This window comes from Ornithorhynchus anatinus, chromosome 10, assembly GCF_004115215.2.
Source record: "Ornithorhynchus anatinus isolate Pmale09 chromosome 10, mOrnAna1.pri.v4, whole genome shotgun sequence".
Taxonomy (NCBI): Eukaryota; Metazoa; Chordata; class Mammalia; order Monotremata; family Ornithorhynchidae; genus Ornithorhynchus; species Ornithorhynchus anatinus.
Genome location: NC_041737.1, coordinates 51,893,174 through 51,919,266, shown reverse-complemented (window position 1 = coordinate 51,919,266; position 26,093 = coordinate 51,893,174). Strand labels below are relative to the sequence as shown.

The window sequence follows — 26,093 nt, the reverse complement described above, 5'->3', positions numbered from 1 at the left end:
GAGGATTTTATACTCTGCCACCAGGCTGGAGTCAAACGAACAGGCACGTCACTTCCCCGGAAGCTCCCAGCTTCAGGGAGCCTCCTCCATGGCCTTCGAGTTAAAGTAATTTTGGACTGGTTAAAAATAAAAGGCAGCCCAACGTGTGTGTGCGCGCGCGTCTGAAGTGCGCTTAAATGATCAGGACGGCTTTAAGCCTCCAACTTAATTTTCCGAGAACGGAAAGCGTAACACCACATTAAGCAAGATATCTAAACCAGCAGTAAGACCTGGGAGGGGACGGGGGAAGAGGGTGGGAAGATGGAGAGAACAGATCTTTTTCCGAAGGCACTGTTTTTTTCTCCCCCCGCCCCGCCCCCTTTGGTCTAAACTGCCCTGATCCACAATTTCCTCCATGCAAGGGGACTTCTCTGCAGATGGCTACTGGAAATCTAAAACCACAAACAGATTTTCGATGACTTACTCAAGCTGGTCGTAATTAACACACATCAGCGGCACCTCCGTACTACAGCGCTGGTGAAATTTGTAGCCACACGTTTGGCAGCGGAAACCCTGGAAAAGCAGCTTTCTACAAAAGTCGCAGAATGCTAAAGTAAAGAATGTCTTCCGTACCTGCGGAGCCAAAGATCGTTACTGGTAAATGAAGCCCTTTGGAAAAAAAAATAAATAAAGCCAAACCAAAAAATCACCCAACCAAAAAACACTGAAACCTCTTTTTAACTGCCATACGTATTCCTTGCTAGCTCCTCTCTGAAGGAGATCGACATTTTTTTCCACGTCGGAAATACGGCTTCAGGTGCCAAATGGGTTGCTGTCAGAATTTACATTTTCAAGCGTCTCAACGGGTTCTATGAAACTTAAGCTCTTCACCAGTTTACTGAGTAGATAAAAGGCTAAAGGGCCCCATTTCTGGATGTTAACATACACTGGCAGTCAGGGAATTGGGGAGTCCTTTTTTGGGAGGGGGATGTCATTTCAGAAAGATTGTGCTGGCCTCCTGTGTGGCTCGGTGGAAAGAGCCCGGGCTTGGGAGTCAGAGGTCAGGGGTTCGAATCCCGGCTCTGCCACCTGTCAGCTGTGTGACTTTGGGCAAGTCACTTCACTTCTCGGAGCCTCAGTCCCCTCCTCTGTAAAATGGGGATTAACTGTGAGCCTCACGTAGGACAACCTGATTACCCTGTATCTACCCCAGCGCTTAGAACAGTGCTCTGCACATAGTAAGCGCTTAAATACCAACATTATTATTCTGCCTTTCAGGAAAGGGGAAGACTCCAGCCAGTTGAAGAAATGTCCGCGCACCTCTCCACGTCTAGAAGAAAGAGCGATCAGAGCTCTCTGAGTGAACCGTGGACAGTCTGCAGGTCCTGAGGTTCTGGGCTCTGGTCGGGTGGCCCGTCTCCCACGGCGCCTTATTCTGGGGCACGGTGGAGGCCACCAAGTGGAAGTGGGCATAGCCACACTTGGCTGCAACCCAAAAACACCTTGGGGGCTAGGGGGAGAGGGTGTACTGAGGCTTAGGGCGGCCCAACAGGCTACTGCCCACGTGGAAGAAGCTCTCAGTCACTCTCTCCTGGCCTGGTGGCATCATCCGGGCCTGGTGCTGGGCCAGGGCAGTCCTGGCAGGAGCTGCCATCGGACTAGGCCGGGTCCTGGATTTCTGGCCTACCACACGCTCTAGAGCCTCCACTCTGAAACACTTGGTAGCAGTGATAACACTGTGGCATTTGTTAAGCGTTTACTATGTGTCAAGGGGTATACTAAGCGCTGGGCAGAAACAAGACCATCAAGTTCCACATGGGACTCAGAGTCTGAGGAGGAGGGAGAACAGCTGGCGAATCTCTATTTTGCAGATGAGGGAACGGAGGCACTACGTGAAGTGACTTGCCCAGGGTCACACAGCGGACGAGTGGTGGAGTCCTCTGACTCCCAGACCCAGATTTTTTCCATTAGGCCACGCTGCTTCTTATATCCAAAGCTCTAGGAGATACAAAAAAAGTCACTTGGGGCCTTTATGTCCCGCGGGGCGGAGGTGGGGGGCCTTCAGGCGCATCACGAACCAACAGAGTGCTTTCTGTTTAATGGCCTTCTAACCCTGTAGCAATACAGGTGGTCAGACAACCTCAGGCACTGGTATATCACTGTTAGAATAGCAGTTTTTATTCCTATTTCTATTATCTGCAAACTACAGGTACTCTGCAGTACGAGCACACCCCCTTCAAAGTTTTACCAAATCCAAGCCAGCGATCGATATCACGCAAATGAACGACCTCAACTGCAGTCAGCCGGTCGATGGCGTTTACTGAACGTGGGCAGAGCACTGTACGAAGCGCTCGGGAGAGTCCGACACGATAAAACAGACGCATTCTCCGCTCACGAGGAGTTTACAGTCTACAGGGGCAGGGTGGGTCCACCCCACTGGGCAACCAGGAGAATGACTGGGGGCCTTAAGAGGTTAAGACCAACCACTTTTTAATCGGGGGTGGGCACGGACCCTGCCCGGGAAGAGGTCGGCCCAATCCGAATTCCCTGCTTCCGATGGGCACCCGGTCTTTTGCTTTCGGCTTCGGTCCGGGCTCGACGTAGGACCCCGGCCTCCTCAGCCCTCATTCTGACGCAGGCAGAGGACCGAGAAGAGAGGAGCGTCTGTCAGGGAAACCGGAGAATGGAGCGGAAGCTCGGGGTGCGGCCTCTCGCGGGAACAACACGACCAGGTTTTACTGAAGGCTAGGGCCCTGGGAAATTAAGGAATGCTGTCCCGGCTGAATGCTGCAGCCAGAGGGATCGCAAATGGCCCCAAGGCGATTCTCCAGGACCAGATCAGGCCCACCGAGTCCTGCCAAACGGGAACCCGCACCTGGGGGGGGGGGGGTGTCTCCGGTCCCGGCAATCCGGCCAACTCCAAAGGAAGGCTCACGCTGTCACAATTATGCACAGTTTAGATATTTCAAAACGCAAAAGGGCTCTTACAAAATTGTGGGTGGTAAGCGGAACGTTCTCCAAAACTTCCACGTGCAACTCTTCTCCCGTGAGCCAAGAGATGTCCGTGTCCCAGCCGATCGGCTTCTTCTCTCTGGAAAGGGGGTGGACAAAGGCCTGTCAGGATGATCCAAACCACGAACGCTGGGGGATCCTCTGGCTGAAGACGCGAAAAGTGGCTACCGAGGGGCCGGTGGGAGTGAGGGAGGTTGGACTCCCAGGCTTCGTCTGTCAGAACCTCAACCCTGAGAAAATTAATTTTGATTTCACCCCCCAAAAATGCATCATCCCTCTGGACAAAGAGCAGAGTAACTCTTCGAGTCAGCTGCAGCCGAGACCGACGGGAGCGGGGAATGGCTTGCTCCTGGGGTTCAACGGTCGCGGGCACAGACTTTTCCATCCACTCAAAGAAGAGTCCTCATGTGACAACTGACTCCCCATGAGGAGTTTCACCGGGTTTACTAATTTGGGATTCATTTCCGATACTAATCGGAAGTGGAACTGAGAATGCGGTTTGGGCGAGCTCCGTGTAGAACTGAGATTAATCTGAACACGCGGCTCGGGACAATTCTATGTGAAAAATTAGGAGTAAAAATTTTTTTAAAAAATTCCCAAGAACTCCTGTTAAACCACTTCTAAACACTTTAAGAGTCCCAGGCGACCTTAAACATGAAATTCTTCTCAGACCCCGAGAGGAAGAGAAAAAGATTTCCCCACTAAAAAACCGTCTGACGTTACACGTTAGTATTTCACTTGACCGGGGGCTCGGAGGCCAGTTTGAAATGGATGAAATAGTTTTCCTCCCATTGAGCTTTCAGTTTCTGGGGGATTGGGAAGAGTTTCTCTGCGCCGGTTAAATCCGAGCGAGACCCCGCGCCTTCACCATCTTAAAAGGAAGCCCCCCTCGCCACCCACCCCAGGGCACATGGACCATACCCATCCTGAATTCTGTAAACGGCACAGCACTCGGGGATGAGACCTCGCATCATCAGGGCTTTCTTTAGGCTGTCCCGGACCGTCACCCCACATCTTGCCGGCACCTGAAACGTCGCAACAATAAGATCCTGGGCATCAGAGGAATAACTCAGACTTCGTTCTCACATCTGATGAGCAGATGTTGGCCCGGAGTCATGTCGAACGTTCAGAAACAGTAATTAAAAGTTTTTCGCCCATCCCCTCGCGGAAGCAGGAGTCTGTCCTTTCAAACTCCAAGTTAGCCACCGTTTATGATGCGGTTTCGCTCTAGACGTAACAATGAACTCTTTCGTGCTGATGAAACGTAAGGAGAGAGTGAGGAGGAAAACACTCACCCGGTTTCCTTCTTTAGGAATCTTGGCCAGGACCACTTAAAACTAGCATCATCGGACACTGTACAATTTAATTCTTTGGGACGGGGGGGAAGAGAAAGTCTCCTGCAAGATGCTCAGGATTCCTACATTCAATTTGCTATGGAACAACAGCAACAATAATAAAAACCAAATAATAATAATGATGATGTCGGTATTTGTTAAGCGCTTACTATGTGCAGAGCACTGTTCTAAGCGCTGGGGTAGATACAGGGTCGTCAGGTTGTCCCACACGAGGCTCACAGACTTCATCCCCATTTTACAGATGAGGAAACTGAGGCACAGAGAAGTAAAGTGACTTGCCCACAGTCACACAGGTGGCAGAGCCGGGATTCGAATCCATGACCTCTGGCTCCCAAGCTCTTTCCACTGAGCCACGCTCCTTCTCTCTAACTGTGGTCTTCGTTAAGCCCTTACTATCTACCCCAGTGCTTAGAACAGTGCTCTGCACATAGTAAGCACTTAACAAATACCAACATTATTATTATTATTACTAGGATGGGGTAGGTAGGAGACAATCCGGCTGGACACGGTCCCTGTTCCATACGTGGCTCGCGGTCTTAGATGAAGGGAGAAAGGTAGTCAATCCCCATCGGAGGGATGAGGAAACTGAAGCCGGAGAGGTTGAGGGACTTGCCCAAGGTCACGCAGCAGGCAAGGGGCGGAGGTGGGATGGGAACCCAGGCCCCCGACTCCCAGGCCCGGGCTCCTCCCCCGGGTCCACACTTCCAACTGAAGAGTTCCGACCGCTTTCCCGGACAGACCGTTTCTGTTGCCTTCCAAGGCTTCTCCTGTAAAAATACGCCAACTGCAACTCGGCGGAGAGCCGCTCGGCGTCCTGGTTGCTTCCAAGCCCTAGTACGATCCCATCTCCCTGACTGAGCCCCCGTTTCCCTTTCTCCCTGGGGGCCTGTCCCCGTGAAGCGCCTGGACGTTCATCCCCCGCGCCCCCAGCACCGACATAATATACTGAATACTGAAATCCATTTTAATATCTGTCTCCCCCTCTGAGGGGAGGGGAGGAACTGGGTCCACCCACTCTGCTGCCCCTTATTCTCTCAAGTGCTTAGGACGGTGCTCCGCACACAAGGGCTCAATAAACGGATCGGGACGGGTAGGCCGGCGGGAACTGGATGATTCCGTAGGCCCAAACCGCCGCCGCCGCCTCTCTCCGGGCAATGTGGAAGTCGCGCTTGGGATCCAGGAAGAAGGGGTGCTCTCCCGGCCCCGCTAGAGACCACCGACCATTCTGCCTCCGGGGGATGTCCGGTCAAGGGAATACCAAGGACAGTAATGCCAACCGTGCCGTGTGTTAAACGCCTACCGTGTGCCAAGCCCCGTACTCAACGCTGGGGCAGAAAGAAGATCATCAGTTCCCCCGCGAGGCTCACGGTCTCAACGGGAGAGAGAACGGGGATGGAATCCCCATTCGGCCGATGAGGGAACTGAGGCCCGGAGAAGTCAGGTGACTCGCACAAGGTCACACGGCAGACAGGTGGCAGAGCCGGGACCGGAACTCGGGTCCTCCGCCTCTGCTCCTTCCACTAGGTCACGCTGCTTCTCACGGCCTGGACCCCACCGAGCCCCTCTTCCAGTCAGAGAGCACCCCCGGGGAGACCGGCGGGGGGAAAAGAGAGCCGAGGCGCCCGAGTCGCTAATCTTCCCGACTCGGGCGTTCCCGGGATCGACGGCCATACATCGGGCTGTGCCACGTTGGGTCCGGAGAGCCGCGTCCGCTGCCCAGCCCGGAGGGCCGAGGGTCGGAGAGGGCCCGGCCGGAAAGCCTATCCCAACTTGGCGAGTCCTCTTCCCGGATCCCACCCCCTAAACCAGGCTACGGCACTTCACCAAACCAGTCTAGTCCCAACATTTCTGCCTACAAGAAGATCTGGTTTTCCCAGCACCCACACCCACGGGGGGAAGGAAATCAAAAGGATCCCTTGCCTCTTAATTGAAGGCTCGGCTGCCAGATTAGCCGGGAGAGCCGTGACTAACGAGAGACGGGAAGAGAGAGAATCCCGAGAGAGAATCCCTGCTGCCACGACTCTCTCTGGCCGGGCCGGTCACCGAGGTGGGGTTGGGGCTCGTGACGTCTCTGTTTTAGCGATCTCGCTTTTTCCGCAAGAACCATCGTCTGCCCTGAAGTCACATTTACTGGTTCCTAATTTAACGGAGATATAGTCAACGCTCCCAGTAACGTGGGCTTTGGGGAGACGGGGTCCTCCCCCTAGATTTGAATCTCCCCATCGTGGTATCTTTCGAGCGCTTACCGGTGCAGAGCCCTGTGCTAAGCCCTAGGGAGCGAGCAATACAAGACTTGGCAGAAACGTAAGCGTACACGGTCTAAAGGGGACCGCCACCGGTGGGGAAATTTGTTAGGCCCTTACTCCGCGCCAGGCACTGTACTAAGCACTGAGACAGATACAAGCAAACTGGGTTGGACACAGTCCCTGTCCCTCACGGGGCTCAGTCTCAATCCCCATTATACAGACGAGGGAACTGAGGCACAGAGAGGTGAAGCTACTTGCCCAAGGTCACAGGGCAGACGAGGGAGGAGCCGGGATTAGGACGCGGGTCCTTCGCCTCCCAGGCCCGGGCTCTACCCACTAGGCCATGTTGCTTCTCTAAGGCAAAAACAGCTCAGGCCCAAGCTTGGTTGATAGGTGGCAGGCCACGTTTTTCCCCGAAAAGGTGCACGACTGTATTTTTCACGGGGACCGTGGGAGAGAGGGTCTCTCGCAGAGACCCTCGCGTTCCCGGACGCCATCTTGGTCGGGAGCAGTATCGGCCCGCCCCAAATCCACCTCACCTGCCCTCCGATCTGGCACTGCCTCTTGCCTTCGGGGCATCTTCATTTTGAAGCCCCGCTGGCACCTTCAGCAAATTATAACCAAAGCCGAGCTCCTCTCATCGCCCCTCCTTTTTCCTTATTTTATGGTATTCGTTAAGCGCTTGCTACGTGACTCTGCGAGCGCTGGGGTCGATCCAAGATAATCAGGCTGGACCCAGTCCCTCGTCCCCCCTGGGGTTCACGGTCTGAATCACCTTTTCACAGAAGAAGGAACTGCGGCGTGGAGTAGGTAAGTGACTTGTCCGCGGTCACACAGCCGACAAATGGCATCTCTCCTCCCCGCTCTACCTTCAAGGTCAACACCTCGAGCCTTCTCTCTAACCCAGGAGCTTACAACCCGGTTACTGTTTGCAGAGAAGCAGCGTGGCTCAGTGGCAAGAGCCCGGGCTCGGGAGGCAGAGGTCACGGGTTCGAATCCCGGCTCTGCCTCTTGTCAGCTGGGTGACTGTGGGCAAGTCACTTCACTTCTCTGTGCCTCTGTGACTTCATCTGGAAAATGGGGATGAAGACTGTGAGCCTCACAAGGGACAACGTGATGACCCTGTATCTACCCCAGCGCTTAGAACAGTGCTCTGCTCAAAGTAAGCGCTTAACAAATACCAACATTAATATTATTATTATTACTGTCTTTGACTCTTCTCTCTCACTTACCCCCCTCAATGTGTGGTTTCTTTTCATTAATCAATCACCCAATCAAATTTATTGAGCGCTGACAACGAGCAGAGTCCTGTTCTAAGCGCTTGGGAGAGTAAGGCAGAAGCAGCAGACGTGGTCATGGGTTCGAATGCCAACTCTGCCACTTGTCAGCTGGGTGACTGTGGGCAGGTCACTTCATTTCTCTGGGCCTCAGTTCCCTCATCTGGAAATTGGGGATGAAGACTGTGAGCCTCACGGGGGACAACCTGCTTACCCTGTATCTACCCCAGCGCTTAGAACAGTGCTCGGCACATAGTAAGCGCTTAACAAATACCAACATTATCATTATTATTATGTTCCCTGCCCATAACGGGCTTACCATCGGGGGGGGGGGGGGGGGGGCACGCATTAATATGAATAAGTAATTTATAATATATAATTTAAAGATACGCTCCGGCTAACAGGGAAGAAGCAGCCGCTTTTCAGAGCATCAGCGCAAACCCTCAATTCCGGGAGAACCCGTCAGCTGTTTTCACGCTTCGTCTCGAGCCCGGGCGTCTGAGGGACAAGCTGTTACGCCCAGTGTAAGAGAACCCCCGGGACGACGAGTTTTCCGTTCTAATGGCAGTGGATTGGACTTGCAAGCGGACGTAAAGGATCTTCGGGCTCGACGGCACCCTCCCGCTCAGGCTGAGATCTCCAGGGCTAAAAGCTGGGGACAAAAACCTCAAGGACGGGGTGGCGGATCCAGAGAGCCGATCGAGCCTTCCATTACCGAGAGGCTCGTTCCGCCCGGCGGCCGCCTCAAGTCGGCGGACGGCAAGCGAGTCACCTGGACGGACGCACGGTGAGTCCCGGGGACCCTTCTGCTTTCGAGGTCCATCCCCACTGCCCCTCCCCGGTCCCTCCCCTTGGGCCCAGTAGTCCCAGCAGGGTAGATCTACTGCCCCAGTGATACGCCTTCCTGGGCCGGGAAGGGAAAGGGGCTTCCCCATCCGGCTCCCAAATTCTCCCCCTTCCTTCTAGCTCAACTCTGTGCGAGCGCATTCGCCATTCCTGTACTTCCCTTTCCAATTCCCCAAATCCCAAAGGGCAAATAGTACTGTTGAAAAACAGTCTCCCCTCCACCCTCCGACCCCCAGGAACAACCCCTGCTTAAAAAATGCATAAAGTGGTGGTCGGAAGCATCGTTTTCAGAAATGAATTTTACCGGGGGAATAAAAAAAAGATACGTTTGATGCCTGGGAATTTCGGCACCCCCCCGCAGTTCAACGGCATGGGCCGGGGAAATGGCAGTTAAGTCTGATCTGTTACATTCAACACCTGACCTTCCGTGAAAATGGGGGGACAGGGGTTGGAGGGCTAAATGAAATCCACCCGATCATCCCCAGACCTCCTCTGAATCTAGTTCCGAACTTGCCGGCCCACACAAGGAAGCAACTTCGACCGGAGTTGTCCGGCAGCAGCAAGGGAGATCGGAAGTTCCCCTCTGCTCTCCGGGACTAATCTCCGGCGGCTGATGCGCGGTGAAAGGGTCAGAAGTCAGGTGTGTGGTGGGAAAGAGAAAGGAAAACACCAAAGATGCCGGGGGAACTGAATTTAAACAACGCTGGGCCTGGAGATGGGGTTCAGTTTGGCTCTGCGGGGGAAAATACACACGGGCAATCGAGTCGCGAGGAGAAACGGGCCCCCCGCACCCCCGAGGGTCCCTCGCCCGGCGCTCGAGACCCCCTCGACCGACTCACCACCGTCCTCTGCTTGTTCGGGAGGAAGACGCGGACTATCGGCTTCTGCGGAGACTTGGGGTTACCCCGGGCCGCGTCGGTGGGGTTCTGAAAGACCGAGAGGGACGAAGGGGCCACCGAGAGGCTGGACGACGAAGAGGACGTGACGGTGTCCGTCGAAGCGGAGCTGGAAACGGAGAAGTCGGTCCCGTTCCCCAGGGACTCCAGCAGCTGCTGCTCTCTCTGCTGCAGGGCGTCCAGCTTGCTGGTGTACTCCTCGTAGGCCTGGGAAGGACGGCACGATGACGGTCAGTTGGTTGCCCGAGGAGGAGGAGGGGGAGGTCCGATTTCTGGCCTCTGATCGTTCCGACTCTGTCCGGAACCCACCGAACACAGGGTAAGGAATTGGTCCGCGTGCTCTCGGACGCCTCCGTCCCCGCTGGGGCTTTGAACCTCTATTAAAAGAAGCGTCTCTGAGCATCTGTTAAGACTACAAGAGAAGCAGCGTGGCTTAGTGGCAAGAGCTTGGGAGTCAGAGGACGTGGGTTCCGATCCCGGCTCCGCCGCTTGCCTGCTGTGTGACCTTGGGCCGGCCCCTTCACTTCTCTGTGCTTCAGTTGCCCCATCTGGAAAATGGGGGAGAAGCCTGTGAGCCCCACGTGGGACAATCTGATTACCTTCTATCTACCCCAGCGCTTAGAACAGGGCTTGGCACATAGTAAGCGCTTAACAAATACCGTAATAATAATCGTATTTATTTGGGTCGGGTTTTAACGTTCATCACTCCAGCTGTGTCAGCCTTCGATCTCTTCTCCCCACTTGAATCAATTTATGGAGCACTCGCCGGGGGCAGGGCGAGTACGATCTACACCGAAACTTTTAGATAGTGAATCCAGCGAGGGACAGGGACCGAGTCTGATCTCCACTTGTGGATTTTCTCCCGGCGTTCAGTACAGTGCTCTACACACAGGAAGCGCCTAATAAATACCATCCCTCACTTCTCCTACTCCCCGAGAGAGCACAGAGGAAATACCCACTTGTTTCCGAAGTTGGACTTAGCCAAGTAATATTCCCCCTCGCTCCCCGACGGCCCCTCCCAAAAGGCACTAAGGAGGCAACCGCTTGGGGAAGCCACGTGACGGTGACAGTGGAATTATCTGAGCGTCCATTTAGGGCTGGGCGCCGTACTAGGCGCTTGGGAAGCACAGAATAAAGAAGGGACGGGTCCCCGCCCTACCTGGAGCTTCCGCGCTAATGGGGGAAAAGCGATTAAGCTACAACTAGAGATTAAAATGGCCACAAAATACTAGGGCCGTCACTCTGACTTTCTGGGCAAATCTCCACTTGGAATGTGCCGCCGCGGCTCACCTTTCCGGCTCACCTTTCCGTTTAAGTTTGAGGCTTCCCACCGCCTCAAGAAGAGTACTCTTCTTTCGGAAGTCCTCATCCACCATGTGGGGACAGTTAGTGACGAGTACTTAAAGTGTGAAAATTTACTCGTTCGGTTGTTAGAGTCTCTTAATGTGAGAAAAAATCGCTTCTCTTCTCCTCTTTAAAATATTTCCCATTAACATTAATTTCCCCTTGTGCTCCTCATGACTCACGAAGCCAATTATGACTCCGCTTTGTTTACGGCTTCATAACAAACAACGTCAGGCAGAGAATTTACCGTCCCGACCAACTTTCGATAAACAAGCTGCACTTATAACCCGGAAAAAGCCCGCTTCGGCCACTACTTTCATTCTCCTCCCAAACCAACTTTCACTAGGGCGAGTAGCAAGTAGCCAAACCGACTCATTTACACTTCGAACCCCTCCCTTCTCCTGCTAACCCTCTGGTAGAGGACTGAGCGGAGAGATGGTCCAGGGGTAGGCAGGAGACCAAAGGAAAGCCATAAAAAGTCAGAAATTGTACAACCAGCCCTGAAAAAGACAACAAAAACATTCTTTAAAGCGTCGATTCTATTGGGGAACGCATAAAGAAACTGCTTTCGAAAAATAAGATTTCAGGGCACTGGAATGAATTTAAGAAATCGGAATTTAGGCCATTTCCCCCAGGCCATTTTCACAAATACAGTAAATATCGTATTATCGTAAATTGACCGCGCCTTTCAACGTTTTGGGTTGTTTTTTTTTTAAAAAAAACCCAACCAAAAAAACTAATCCCGAAGCAACTACTTAAAATGCTTCCCAAACGTACAAACAGGGATTTCAAATCAATTCATTATCGTCTGAGAGAGAAAGAGAGAAACACACGCACACACACAACTCAGGATTTAAGATCGGTTTCAGAATGGAAAGAACAGTTTCACCTAATAAACCCAATTTCGATTTAACACAAGTTCAGTCTTGACTTTCTGGGAATGAATACTCTAATAAACCCTAGCAAATCACCACCTAGCTGTGTAGGTCTGTGTGTACCTAGGAGGGAGAGTATGTACGTGAACTTGGTGAGTGTGGGCCTCGCCTACAGGCTGCATATTCTCACTCCCACACACACGCCTCCACGCTCCCCGACACAAACACCCGCACGCGATTTTCTCTCCGACGCAATCACCCACAAACACACACGAGAAGCTGAGGAACGCCACCGGCGGGTCAGAGACCGGGTCGGCCCGGCCCGGTGTTTGGACTTGAATTTGGACTTGGAGGAGTGTCTTTCTTGACAACTGTCCTCATCACTCGGTGCCAAGCCCGGATTTGGGGGTTGAGGGAGCCTGGAGTCCCCAAGCCACCGGGGGTGGGGGTCGGCTTTCACGCAGTCCCATGCATGAGCGGGGCCCTGGGGATAGTGGGGAGAGCGGACAGGAGACGGGTCCGGGAGTCGGAAGAACCTGGGTTCTAATCCTGGCTCCGCCACTTGGTCTGCCGTGTGACCTTGGGCCAGCCACTTCACTTCTCTGTGCTTCAGTTCCCCCAGTTGGAAAATGGGGGAGAAGCCTGTGAGCCCACGTGGGACAACCTGATTACCTTGTATCTCCCCCAGTGCTTAGAACAGGACTTGGCACATAGTAAGCGCTTAACAAATACCATAATAATAATAATAATAATATTGCCTGCCCTGTGACCTCGGGCGGGTCACTTCACTTCTCCGGGCCTCAGTTCCCTCATCTGTAAAATGGGGATTAAGACCGTGAGGCCCATGTGGGACAGGGACGGCGCCCTACCTGATTAACTAGTATCCACCCCGGCGCTTGAAACGGTGCTTGACACACGGTAAGCATTTTTAAAAATGCCATTATTATTATTATTATTACTATTATAAGAGAGAGAGGCACCACGAGGCAGCTCGGTTCTGGCCACCACTGGCCCTTGGCAGTCAGCGTGGGGGGGCCACCTGCCCCCCACTCCCCGCTGTGGCCCTGCCGCAGGTGGGATGAACTTCCTTGACAAATCTCAGAGGGCTTGGCCAAAACTGACCAGTAACTGCAATTTTTTACTGCTTTAAAAAAAAAATGGGGGGGGGGGGGCTCTTGGAGAGACAGGCGTCAAGGAGCACCTCACCTTGGTTTCAGTGGAGCACACAAGAAGGAGCTGTTTTGGGAAGCAGTGTCGATCCAGTGGAAAAAGAGCGGGCCCGGGAGTCGGAAGGACTTGGGTCCTAATCCCGGCTCCGCCGCTTGGTCTGCTGGGTGTCCCTGGGCAAGTCACTTCACTGCGCCTCAGTTACCTCCTCTGAAAAACGGGGATGAAGACCGGCGGGCCCCATGGGGGACGGGGACCGGGTCCGACTCCATGACCTCGTACCTACCGGAGCACTTAGTAACTCTGTAAATTCACCGTGGGCAGGGAACGTGTCCGCAAACGCTCTCGAACCGCACCCTCTCGTGCATTTAGTACCGTGGTCTGCACATAATAATAATGTCGGCATTTGTTAAGCGCGTACTACGTGCAGAGCACTGTTCTAAGCGCTGGGGGGGATACAGGGTTGTTCCACATGAGGCTCCCAGTCTCCATCCCCATTTGACAGATGAGGTCACTGAGGCCGAGAGAAGAGAAGTGACTTGCCCACAGTCACACAGCCGACAAGTGGCAGAGGCGGGATTCGAACCCCCTGACCTCTGCCTCCCAAGTCCGGGCTCTTTCCACTGAGCCCCGCTGCTTCTCTGGTAAGCACCCAATAAATACCACAGGTTGGCTGACTGATCAGTACCGCGGCCTGGCACGTAGCAAGCGCTTAAATACCATTAAAAATGGCTCTACGATGTGATTCTTTCCCCCCCAGAACGCTAGCCGGACGAGCACAGCTCTGGTGAGCTGCTGCAGTTCCTGTGTGAGGTTAAGTTGGGGAGCAAAAGAGGAAGATGCAACCGTGGTTTGAGAGTGGGGGTGGGAGGGGAGGGCGAGTCAGAGGAGGAGAGAAGGGTGAGGAGAAGGGCAAGCGGCGTGCTTGGCTTGGGAGAGAGGTGGGCCTCGTCCCCCGAGCCCTCTGATACTCACCTGCCTCCCGCGGCACTGGCGAACTTACCGACCGATGGCATTTACTGAGCCCTGACTGCGTGCAGAGCGCCGTACTGGGTGCTTGGGAGAGTACGACAGAAGAGAGTTGGTAGACATGTTCCCTGACCACCAGGAGCTTACCTGGAACAGTTCGAGCACCAGAGCGGATGAAAAGTACAGGAAGGAAAAGAGTCCTAAATCTCCAACTGTCAGTTTCGGGCCCATAGCGACGCCCCGAGTTGGGATTTTTAAAACTCCGGCAAGCAAAATGCAGAGAGAACTGAAGCCAAAAGGTGCACAACAGTTTTCCTCCTGCTCTGCCCAGGGTCCCCTAATAGCGGGAAGATTAATCAGTCAATGGTGTTTACCTGGTGCTTACTATGTGCAGAACACTGTACTAAGCGCTTGGGAGAGTACGACACAACGGAGTGGGTCTGCGCATTTCCGAATAATAATTATCACGGTATTTGTTAAGCGCTTACTATGTGCCAGTCACTGTACGAAGCACTGGGGGGGCAAGTCACTTAACTTCTCTGTGCCTCAGATACCTCGTCTGTAAAATGGGGATTAACCGTGAGCCTCACGTGGGACAACCTGATGACCCTGTATCTACCCCAGTGCTTAGAACAGTGCTCTGCACATAGTAAGCCCTTAACAAATACCCACATTATTATCATTATTATTATACAAGCAAATTGGGTGGACACAGTTCTTAAGCGCTTACCGTGCATCAGAAAGTATTCTAAGCCCGGGGGGGGAGGGGGGGGGGGGTTAATTAGGTCGGACACAATCTCTTGTCCCGCATGGGGCTCACAGTCTAAGTACGAAGGAGAACGGCATGGCTCGGTGGAAAGAGCCCGGGCTTGGGAGTCGGAGGTCATGGGTTCGAAACCCGGCTCTGCCCCTTGTCAGCTGTGTGACTGTGGGCAAGTCGCTTCGCTTCTCTATGCCTCAGTTACCTCATCTGTGAAACGGGGATGAAGACGGTGAGCCGCACGTGGGACAACCTGATTACCCTGTATCTACCCCAGCGCTCAGAACAGTGCTCTGCACATAGTAAGCGCTTAACAAATACCAACATTATTAGAACGGGTATTCTGTTCCCCACTTTACGGCCGAGGAAACCGAGGCACAGAGAAGTTAAGGGAACTGCCCGACTGCAGGCAGTTGGCAGAGTTGGGAGAACCCAGATCTTTCCGAATCCCAGGCCTGTGCCCTTTCATTCATTCGTACTTATTAATAATGATAATAATAATGTTGGTATTTGTTAAGCGCTTACTATGTGCCGAGCACTGTTCCAAGCGCTGGGGTAGACACAAGGGAATCGGGTCGTCCCACGTGGGGCTCACGGTCTTAATCCCCATTTTACAGATGAGGTAACTGAGGCACCGAGAAGTGAAGTGACTTGCCCAAAGTGGCACGGCTGACAAATGGCCGAGCCGGGATTTGAACCCACGACCTCTGACTCCAAAGCCCATGCTCTTTCCACTGAGCCACGCTGCTTCTCTTATTGAGCGCTTACAGTGTGCAGAGCACTGTACTAAGCGCTTGGAAAGTACAATTGGGCAAAAGATAGGGACAATCCCTACCCAACAGCGGGCTCCCAGGCTACAAGCGGGGAGACGGGCAACAAAACAAGTAGACGGGCACTCTACCATGCCGCTCTCTTCAGCCGACAGGCACGTTCCCCGCCTACGGGGAGCTTACAACCTAAAGGGCCGTAATAATCATACAGAGAGGAATTATTATGGTATTTGTTAAGGGCTTCCTTCGTGTTTCAACTCTGTTCTAAGTGCTGGGGTGGAGCCAAGTTAATCGGGTCGGACACAGTCCCCGCCCAACTGGGGATTCACGGTCTGATTCGGCCAGCCTCTCCCTGGACTCCTCGTGGAGCCGAGGAGGAACCCGGCCAAGGATAATCCATCCGTTCCCTGCCCGCCCCCTCCGCCCCCTCCACCTCTCCCCTTCGAAAAGCTCCCTCCCGCGAGCTCTTGGCTCGTCTCCGTCTCCCGTCACAGGGGCCGACGTTTCTCGCTCCCCGCCGTCCCAGCCGGGCGAGACCCTAAGCGACGAGTTTTTAAGACGAGGAAGAGGCTTGGAAGATTCAGACGCGGCGGTCACGCCAGCTGCGTCTCGTGTAGCAAGTCCGGGAAGCCTCCGAGAAAGGCGACTCCGTCCTCGCTTGCCGAAAGTACTTTTGTCTACGGGGAGATTTCCTGGAACTGTCAACTTCTGAGTCCAAGCTGGACTGTGAGAAAGGGAAGGAGGGGGCGAAAGTAAGATTCCTTAGTAATTGTAACCCCAGAGACCCAAGCCGGGGCAGAGAAGGGCCACGGGGAGATTAGGACAGCTGTCTGGGGGTGGCAGAACCACAGTAACGCTTATAAAAAAACAAAACCACACCCCAGAAAACTTCCCTACATTTATGGAGTTCCCAGTATTCCAAACAAACACCCCCCCGCAACGAAAAACCCTGCTTTTAAAATGGGAGTTTTTCCAAAGGCAGAGATATTCCTTCTTGATTCTCAGCACAACTGGGCAGATATAAATGTTGGTATTTAAGCGCTTACTATGTGCAGAGCACTGTTCGAAGCGCTGGGGGAGATGCAGGGCGATCAGGTTGTCCCACCTGAGGCTCCCACTCTTCATCCCCATTTTCCAGATGAGGTCACTGAAGCCCAGGGGAGTGAAGTGACTTGCCCCCAGTCACACAGCTGACAGGTGGCAGAGCCGGGATTCGAACCCACGACCTCTGACTCCCAAGCCCGGGCTCTTTCCACTGAGCCACGCCGCTCCTCTATATAAAGGTGATCAAAGCCCGCGCGCGGCACCAGAAAGGATTTAAGACCGTCAGTCGGAAGCACACTGATATCCTCAGGTGGACTTTGCAAAAGAAAGAAAGAAAAAGAACCACTCTACAGCCCGCTAGTCCGTCTGCCATGGGAGGGGGGAGGGAAATTCGGCTGATGGGTAGGTTGTGCCACCTTTGCCAGGTGCCCTTCGGCAGGGCAGGCCAGGGCACGCCGGCCGACGAGCACCCCTGCACCCCGGCTAGATTGGGATCGCCGGGAGCCGCAGCTGGGGAAGCCGGTAGCGGTGACCAGGGCGACCGGCTCGGTAGCCGGGGGGCTGCTTCTGCAGATTTTGGCCCTTTGTGGGTAGAGCACGGGGCGGGGAGTCAGGAGTCCTGGGTTCTAATCCCCGCTTGCCTACTCTGTGGGGCCGGGGGCAAGTTGCTTGACTTCTCTGGGCCTGTCTCCTCATTTGTAAAATGGGGGGAAAAAAATTAACTCTACTTCCTCCCTCGGACTCTGAGGCCTGGGAGGGAAAGGGGCCGTGTGCAATGTGGTCGTTTCGTTCCTACCCCAGGGCTCGGCAGAGTTTTTAGGCACACTGCAAAGGATTTTAAAAATGCCATTAATATTATTATTACAGCCCCCACAGGGGTGCGCTAAAAGCTTTATAGCTGGGGGGTTGTTTTGCTTCACTCCTCTGTGCCTCAGTTACCCCAGCTGTAAAATGGAGATTAAATCCCGCTCCCTCCCACATCAACCGGGACCCCCGTGTGGGACAGGGATTGTGTCCAACCTGCTGGCCTTGTATCTACCCCAGCGCTTCGCAGAGTGCTTGGCACGGAGCGAGCACTGAACGAGGACGAGTACAAGAAGGAATCGAGGAAGGCCGTTGGGGGGAAGTGGGCTCTCGGGAGGGCTGCGTGGTCTGAAGGACTCTTTCTCTTAGTTTTAATTCAAGCCCGTTTCCTCTTTAGCCCGCCCGGACACAGACCGCAACTGATCGGTCCCCGCATTAAAAATCCTTCATGTACTTGAGAAACTTATTAAGTCATCCCTTAAATAGCCTTCTTTTTCCAGGCTAAACAAAGCTAATTTTTTTTTTTTTTTAAGAAAACCTCCTTCTCGGGGCTCATTTTCTAACTTGCATTCCTGAAGCACCCTGGTGACTCTTCTCCGTTTCCCCCTTCTTTTTCAAAGTGCAACAGTAAAAGGGGAGCACAGAGGGGACAAAGTGAGCTCGTTTAAAGCCAGAGTTGGGATGTTCTCGAGACTGGAGTCTTTCTTCCGTTCATTCATTCATTCATTCATTCGATAGCGTTTATTGAGCGCTTACTGTGCGCGGGACACTCTACTAAGCTCTTGGGAGAGTACGATATAACGACAGGCTGACACGTTCCCTGCCCGCGACGAACTTACAGACTAGAGGGAAAACCAAACCGCTTCTTCACGCTTTGCCCCTTGAGGAGCGGAGACATGGATGGCAGAGTCGCAGCACGTTAAACTGCTCGTGACGGCCAGAGAGACATTTGGCTTTCTGGAGAAAGAAATTCTCACCGTCCCCTCTTCTGTATATCGTGTTCCATAAGGCACAATAAGAGAAGCACTGTGGCCTTGAATGCAGTACTTAACAAATACTATTTTTAAAAAACTTGAAGAGACAAGCAGGGTGGCCTAGTGGAAAGAGCACAGGCCCGGGTGCCGGAGGACCTGGGTTCTAATCCCAGCTCCGCCACTGGTTGCTGTGTAACCTAGGGCAAGTTGCTTCGCTTCTCTGGGTCTCAGGTACCTCGGCTGTAAAACGGGGATTAACACTGTGAGCCACTCAGACCTTCTCTGTGCCTCAGTTCCCTCATCAGCAAACTGGGGGTTCGATCCCTGTTCTCCCTCCTACTTGGACTGTGGGACCTGATTACCTTGTATCTATCCCAGACTTTAATACAGTGCTTGACACATAGTAAACACATTATTATTATTATTCTTCCCAGCCCGGGGCCTTTTGCATCATTATTGTTATAATTATATTACTGTTGATCAATAATAATGTAAAAGGCCCCAGACTGGGAGTAAGGAGACCTGGGTCGGCTCTACCACATGGTTGCTGCGCGGCCTTGGGCGGGTCAAAGAATTTGGGCGTCTCAAGCCGCTCATCTCTGAAATGGGGATCGATACCTGTTGTCCCCCCTCTCTTAAACTCTGAGTTCCACGCGGGACAGCGACTCTGAACCGACTGGACTGAATCTATCTTAAGCTCTAACCCAGTGCTTGGCATAGCGTAAGCACTAAGCAAACCCCACAGTTACTTTTACCATACGGTAAACTCTTAGAATGCAGAGAATTTTGTTTCGCTTCTCTTGTACTTTTCTAGCTGCTTAGTGTTTTGCTTTCGGTGAAGCGTCGATAAACGCCATCGACCGATTCGGTCCTTAAAGCAACTGGGACAAATTAACGTCGATGAAAACAGGGATAACTTCTCAATCGACGATCGTCTGAGGCCTCTGAATCGGAAAACGGACTCCATCTTCACCGTCTAAGAGGAGGAGAACCCGCACCGTGGAAAGGCACCTCTTACCGTCCTCTTCCCTGCCGGTTTTGCAAATCTGGTCAGAGACAAAAAAAACCCTGAATCCCGTAACCTCGAAGCTGGAAAAAATAAGCTAGAAAAGACAGAGGCCAAGAAAAGTTCCCGTGTCTAACAACCACAACTTTCCACATTAATGGTTTCTGCGGATTAGAGTTCGTCTTCGCAATGGATTCCAGAGGGCTAATTAAACCTAATTGGCCACTTCTGCCTGAAGCAGCTCTGCCTTTTTCTAGGGTTCGCTTTGGAGAAGGTCAGAATCACAGCTCTTCTCACAAGCCCCACGGAAGTGCGCGCGACCAAAGTCCCGCGCTCAGGGTCGGGCCCTCGTGTCCCCACCCCTAAGAGGCCCAGAAGCAAATCCCACCCCTCGCCCAATAACCCCAGGCTGGGGCTACCTCGGCCTCCCCGAGACCACTGGGGCCGAGCGAGACCCAGGAGTCCGTGGCCCAGATCTGCGCCGGTTGCGGGGGGCCGGCACGGAACCAATCTCTGCGGGAGATGGGGCGAGGACTTGATTGCTGAGAAATTCTGTTAGACACAGAAATTCCACTGCTGCATGAGACTCACGGCCTCTGTTTGGTTCCCAGGCTAGGTTTTCACGGGCCGAGTGCCGGAGCCCGGCTGTTGCTGCGAAATTTGGTTTTCCAAAATTCCAAGTCACCCACCACGCTTGGGCGAGAAGGGACGGCGCTTTCTCTAGCAATTCGAGGGGTTTCGTTTGGGAGGCGTTGTTAAATTGGGGTCTTTATGTGGATATTGCCACGGTATCCTGGAGACTGCATCGACTAGTACGGCCACCTGAGACACAAAACCGCTCACCCAACTTCTCCCGCGAAGTCCGTTCCCCCTCCCTCCTTCAGGACATGGTAAAAGGGAGATGGGGGGAGAAGCCTAGGCCAGATTGGGTCTTTATCGCCGATTACGGCGTTTATGAGGCCTTTCAGGTATACGCCCTCCCCCTCCACGAGAGTTAAGTAGCACAACCTGGAATTCGGAGAGGCATTTGAAAAGTTGAGCCCCCTTTGGGCCTTTGGCAAGCTATCAGTCAAGAAAAGTAAACAGGATAAAGACTGAAGGACAGGCTGGCTAAATCTTGGGGGCCAAAAAAGAATTCTATTAAGGAGGGTCGGGAGTGTTTATAAAACGCAACGGCTGTGGCTTGCACAACAGGAAATGCGAATATAAATAATTAGACCAATGGACCCAAATATTTGTTATACCATAAGAATCCCCCCAAAACAGGATATTTAAAATGGTAGGTACACAGCCCGCGCCTGCTTCCATGAAGTGAACGTCTACGTTTCCTCCCTTCTACGACGTTATCAAAACGGCAAACTGGGGGGGGGGGGGGGGGATGAGGAAATGGGTGCTTTCTCTAAAGGTTCGTGAATTCATTAATTCTGTTTCCTCGAAGGGTTCTTCCGTTCTGCCGGCCAGGCACTTCAACTCTCACGTTGGGCAGGGTCACTGTCCGATTAAGGTGACTTAATCGGCCATTTATCACTCGATCGTATCTATCGAGCGCTTACTGCGCGCAGAGTTCTGTACTGAGGGCTCGGGAGAATACAACACGACAGGGTTGGTGGACGTGTTCCCTGCCCGCCAGGAGCTTACAGTCCAGAGAGGGTAGACGGACATTAAAATAAATCGCGGATACGTACATTAAGTGTTGTGGGGCCGGGGTGAGGAAGAAGTGCTTGAAGTGCTCAGTGCTGTGCTCTGCACACAGAAAGCGCACGATAAATATGATTGATTGATTTCCTGAAAGGGTAATAATAATAATGTCGGCATTTGTTAAGCGCTTACTATGTGCCGAGCACCGTTCTAGGCGCTGGGGTAGACACAGGGGAATCGGGTCGTCCCACGTGGGGCTCACAGTCTTAATCCCCATTTTACAGATGAGGTAACCGAGGCACCGAGAAGTGAAGTGACTTGCCCAAAGTCACACAGCTGACGAGTGGCCGAGCCGGAATTCGAACCCATGACCGCTGACTCCAAAGCCCGTGCTCAGGGATCCAAGTGTGAGGGCGACGCAGAAGGGAGAGGGAAAGGCCGGCCTCTCAGAGGAGACGTGATTTTAATAAGGCTCCGAAGGCGAAGAGGGCGGTGGTCTGTCGGATACGAAAGGTGTGGGGGAACTGAAGGCCAGAGGCGGGACGTGGGCGAGAGAGCCGAGCTCAAGGTACAGTGAGTACGTTGGCGTTAGAGGAGCCAAGTGTGCGGGTCGGGTGAGTCAGGTGGATTAATCACATCGACCACCAAACCGGCCTCCGGGGTTGGGAGAGGAAACGGGGACGGAACAAGTCGGGGCAGAAAATCAGCTGCCCCGAGACTCTCAAATGGGCTTCCCTCAGCTCCCGGGTGGGGTCGGGCAGGGCCCAACAAGGTCACGGCCACGGGCGAGCGCACGTTCTCCCGTTCCCTTCCCCGAACTCCAAGGGCCGGGCCCCGCCCTGCCCGCTCCCGCCACTCCGGCGCGGAGGGTCAGAGGCCCCCGTGAATACGACCGACCGTGTGTGTTGTATTCTGGGGATGCCTGGGGGGCGGAAGGACCTGCGTTCTAATCCTGGCTCCGCCGCCGCTCCGCGGCGTGACCCACGTGGGGAAGGGAATGGTTCCAACCGGATAATCTATCTCAGCACTTAGAATTAGCACATTGTAAGTGCTTAACCTATTACCATTAGACAACAGAACAAAACAATCCCCAAAACTGTATTAAGTGCCAGGGTAGATCCTAGGGGAACACGACTCCCGTCCCCTAAAGGGCTCGCAGTCTAAAAAGGGAGGGAGAGCTGGTTCTGAATCCCCATTTTACAGTCGAGGAGTCGGGCACAGAGAAGCCAAGTGACTTGCCCAAGGTGACACGGCAGGCAACGGCAGAGCCGGAATTAGAACTCAGGTCTCCTCCGCACAGCTTTCCCTCTCTGTAAACCCTCTGCAGTGAGTCCTGCACCCCAGAGGTGAAACTGTGGGGCTCCTGGGCATCACGCTTGCACAGAGCTTCCATATGCAATGTCTCTCGCCCTTTTTCTTCCTTAAGGTATCCGCTGAACACTTTCTATGCGCCAGGCACTGTGCTAAGCGCTGGGGGTGGGTCCAAGCTATTCGGGTTAAACACAGTCCAAGTCCCACACGGGGCTCCCGTTCTTAACCCCCTTTTTACAGGTGAGGTCACCGAGGCACAGAAGATGATGATAACGTTGGTATTTGTTAAGCGCTCACTATGTGCAGAGCACTGTTCTGAGCGCTGGGGGCGATCAGGTCGTCCCACGTAAAATGACTTGCCCGAGGTCAGGCGGCGGACACGGAGGGGAACCGGCTCCTGTGACTCCCGGGCCTGGGCTATCTCCACAAGGCTACGCTGCTTCTCACAAGAAGTGAGGAGTCCCTCTATCAATCCATCGGATTTACTGAGCACTTATTGCGGGCGCAGCACTGAACTAAGCGCTTGGGAGAGCATGATATAATAATACTACTACTACTAATGGCATTTGTGAAGCGCTTACTATGTGCCAAGCACTGTTCTAAGCGCTGGGGTAGACACAGGGTCATCAGATGGGACGCAGTCCCTGTCCCACATGGGGCTCACGGTCTTAATCCCCGTTTTGCAGCTGAGGGAACGAAGGCGCGGAGAAAGTAAATGATTTGCCCAAGGTCCCACAGCAGACGAGTGGCAGGGCCGAGATCAGAACCCGGGTTTTCTGAATCCCAAACCCGTGCTCTAAACTGTAAGCTCTCTGCGGGCAGGGATCCCGTCTACCGGCTGTTATACTGCCCTCTCCCAAGCAAGAGGTCATGGGTTCGAATCCCTGCTCCGCCACTTGTCAGCTGTGTGACTGGGGGTAAAGTCACTTCACTTCTCTGGGCCTCAGTGACCTCATCTGGAAAATGGGGAGGAAGACTGTGAGCCTCACGGGGAACAACCTGATGACCCCGCATCTACCCCAGCGCTTAGAACAGTGCTCGGCACATAGTAAGCGCTTAAATACCAACATTATTATTATTTCGACCAGTCCTCTTGCCCACCCCAGGCACTCAAATACCACCGACCGATTAAGCCGAAAGGCGATTTACTCAATAGCAAGCGTAAATGATGCTCCAACACTCCTACTCTTATAAAGAGAAGCAGCGTGGCTCAGTGGCAAGAGCCCGGGCTTGGGAGTCAGGGGTCACGAATTCGAATCCCGGCTCCGCCGCTTGCCAGCGGTGTGACTTTGGGCAAGTCACTTAACTTCTCTGTGCCGCAGCTACCTCATCTGTAAAATGCGGATTAAGACTGTGAGCCCCACGTGGGACAACCTGATCACCTTGTATCCCCTCGGCGCTTAGAACGGTGCTTTGCACATAGTAAGCGCTTAACAAATACCACCATTATTATTATATGCCTCTCCTACCGGAGGGAGGCATCCTTTGGCTTTAAGGGGAACGTCCCCAAATACCCAGGGGAGTCCGATTCACTTTCAAATGACCTGGGTTACCACCACCGCTGTTCTTCCATTGCGATCCCAGCCTATGTTCATCGTAATATTCCACTCCTTGTGGCTTCAACTCTTTTCTCAGCACACTAACAATCTGCTTAGGGAAATAAAAAATAATCACCCAAGAAGCAACCCGATAACGTTGTCCTTCTCCGTACCATCGCGGGGACAGGGCGGCTTACCCGGAGGGAGAAATGGAAAAGCTTGGGACTCTCCGGTTTGGAAAGACGGAGACAGAACGGACGGGACTGAGGTTTACAATGCCACGGGGGACGCGGCCGGGGGCGGAGGATGGCTGGCCACCTAAATCCCACAACGCTGAGGGCTTGGGGCACTCGCTGAACTGAAAGGGCGAGGGAGCAAGACCAAAAGGAAAAAACCCTCACCCGGTGGTGAGGGGGGAAAGAGATGCATATGGAATTCATTACCCCGCACGACTGTGCCGGCCGAAAATCTCAATAGCTTTAAGAAGCGTTGGAATAAATTCGCCGCCGAGAGGTCGGTAACTGTTTATTAGAGGGAAAGTTACGGATGTTAGAGAGGAAATGTAGGGTATCATTATACCCCAGAAGGGTTAAAGAGAAATAAGGATGACAGGTCCACAACGCGTTACTAGATGGAAAAGCTACGGAGGTTAGAGAGGAAACAGGGTGTTATCGGACCCCACACAAATTGAACAGATACAAGGATCTACTGGGAAGCAGCGAGGCCCGGTGGAAAGAGGACGAGCCTGGGAGTCACAGGGCCTGAGTTCTAATCCTGCCTCTGCCCCTAGTCTGCTGGGTGACCTCGGGCAAGTCACTTCACATCTCTACGGCTCCGTTACCTCGTGGGTAAAATGGGGATTAAGACTGTGAGCCCCACATGGGACACGGCTCGTGTCCAACCTGATTAGCTCGCATCTACGCCGGAAGACAGAATGCGTTTAAACGCCATTAAAAAAACCCAGGAAGGACGTTAGGTTCGGAATGAATCAGTGGTATTTGGTGAGCACTGCTCTGAGTGCTTGGGGGAGGTCAACGGAGTCGACAGACCCGTTCCCTACCCGCCTGGCGCTTTAACGGACCGTGGGACGGAAAGTTACGGACGTGAGACGGTAATTCTCCCAAACCCCGAAGATGGACGTTAAGAGAGGCAGCCGTCACGCTATCCCTCTAAGCGTCTCTTCGGGCCCCTGTCGGGCACAATACCGGGCTGGGCGGACCCGTCATCCAATACGGCATTTCTCCCGTCAGGTCCTTAATCGACGGGACCGGAGCGGCTGCTTCAGGAGGCCCTGATTCCGACTCTCAGCTAGATAAATATAGAAGTAACAGGAGAACGGAATAAATGGCAGGGAGAGGATGAGAAGAGTAAAGGAGAGAGGAGGGCCGGTTTACACAAATAGGCAAAACTGGGGCGCTGACGACAAGCCCGAGGAGAAAATATCTGCTGGGCTATTAAATTACCCCAGGCCCACAATTATTCTTCTGTCTGACGCCACGCTCTGTACTGGAACCGTAAGAGTGGCTTGAGACAAACTGGAATCTGAAGGGATCACCGGGGTTTAGGACAGGAAGGGTTCTAGGAGAAGCCCAATGGGGGCAGGGATTGCTGTATTCTACTCCCCGAGCATTCAGTACAGTCTCTGCACAACCTAAGTGCTCAATAAATACGACAGAATGAAAGACGAATGAAAGCAGAGACCCCGCTGGGCCAGAGCCAACTTCTCTCCGTTGCTCTTGCTGAGAGGCAGAAGCAAAGAGACCAAAAGGGGATGGTCGGGCGAGAGGGTGAAGGGGAGAGAGAAAAAGAAAAGGGGGGGGGGAGAGAGGGAGGGAGAGAGAGAAAGCGACCCCCAAGCGCCAGCCTTAAATCCGCCCAGCTGAGCTGCCTTCCCAGGAATCCTCCTGGCTCACTCTGGACCCCTGGGCGAGTCCCCCAATGACTCCGGAAAACAAAAACACCACCCACGGCAGCCCGCTCGTCAGAGCCAAGGGACCACATAAGCCGGTGCAATAAATAATAATCGTTACACGCCTCGCTGGTATGTCGTAACGACGTGATGTTTGTCGAGGGCTCAAAGAGGGCCCCCGGAAAGACGCAATGTATAAATAACAGTGGTTTCCAGGCACTTCTGGGCCCAATTTCGTTTCATCCTGGACTCGCTTCTTTCAGACCTCGGGACTGTGTGTTCTCGCTAATAACGTACGGTTGGGAAAAGTTATCAGCTTGGCCTTGGGAAAGAGACGAAGCATACGGCAGAGAGGGGAGCGGAGGAGAGGAAC

The 26,093-nt window shown here is 53.4% G+C and overlaps 1 protein-coding gene across 4 annotated transcripts in view; it reads right to left on the bottom strand.

Annotated features, from left to right (window-relative positions):
• BRAF (B-Raf proto-oncogene, serine/threonine kinase) overlaps window positions 1-26,093 on the bottom strand; it is a 118,281-nt gene that overhangs the window by 32,928 nt on the left and 59,260 nt on the right. For all 4 annotated transcript variants that reach the window (XM_029073227.2, XM_029073225.2, XM_029073228.2 and 1 more), the window contains exons 3-6: window positions 9,555-9,818; window positions 3,913-4,016; window positions 2,968-3,070; window positions 464-612 (exon numbers count right to left, since the gene is read on the bottom strand). In XM_029073227.2, the coding sequence (XP_028929060.1) occupies window positions 464-612; window positions 2,968-3,070; window positions 3,913-4,016; window positions 9,555-9,818 (620 nt within the window). The remainder of the gene's footprint in view (window positions 1-463; window positions 613-2,967; window positions 3,071-3,912; window positions 4,017-9,554; window positions 9,819-26,093) is intronic.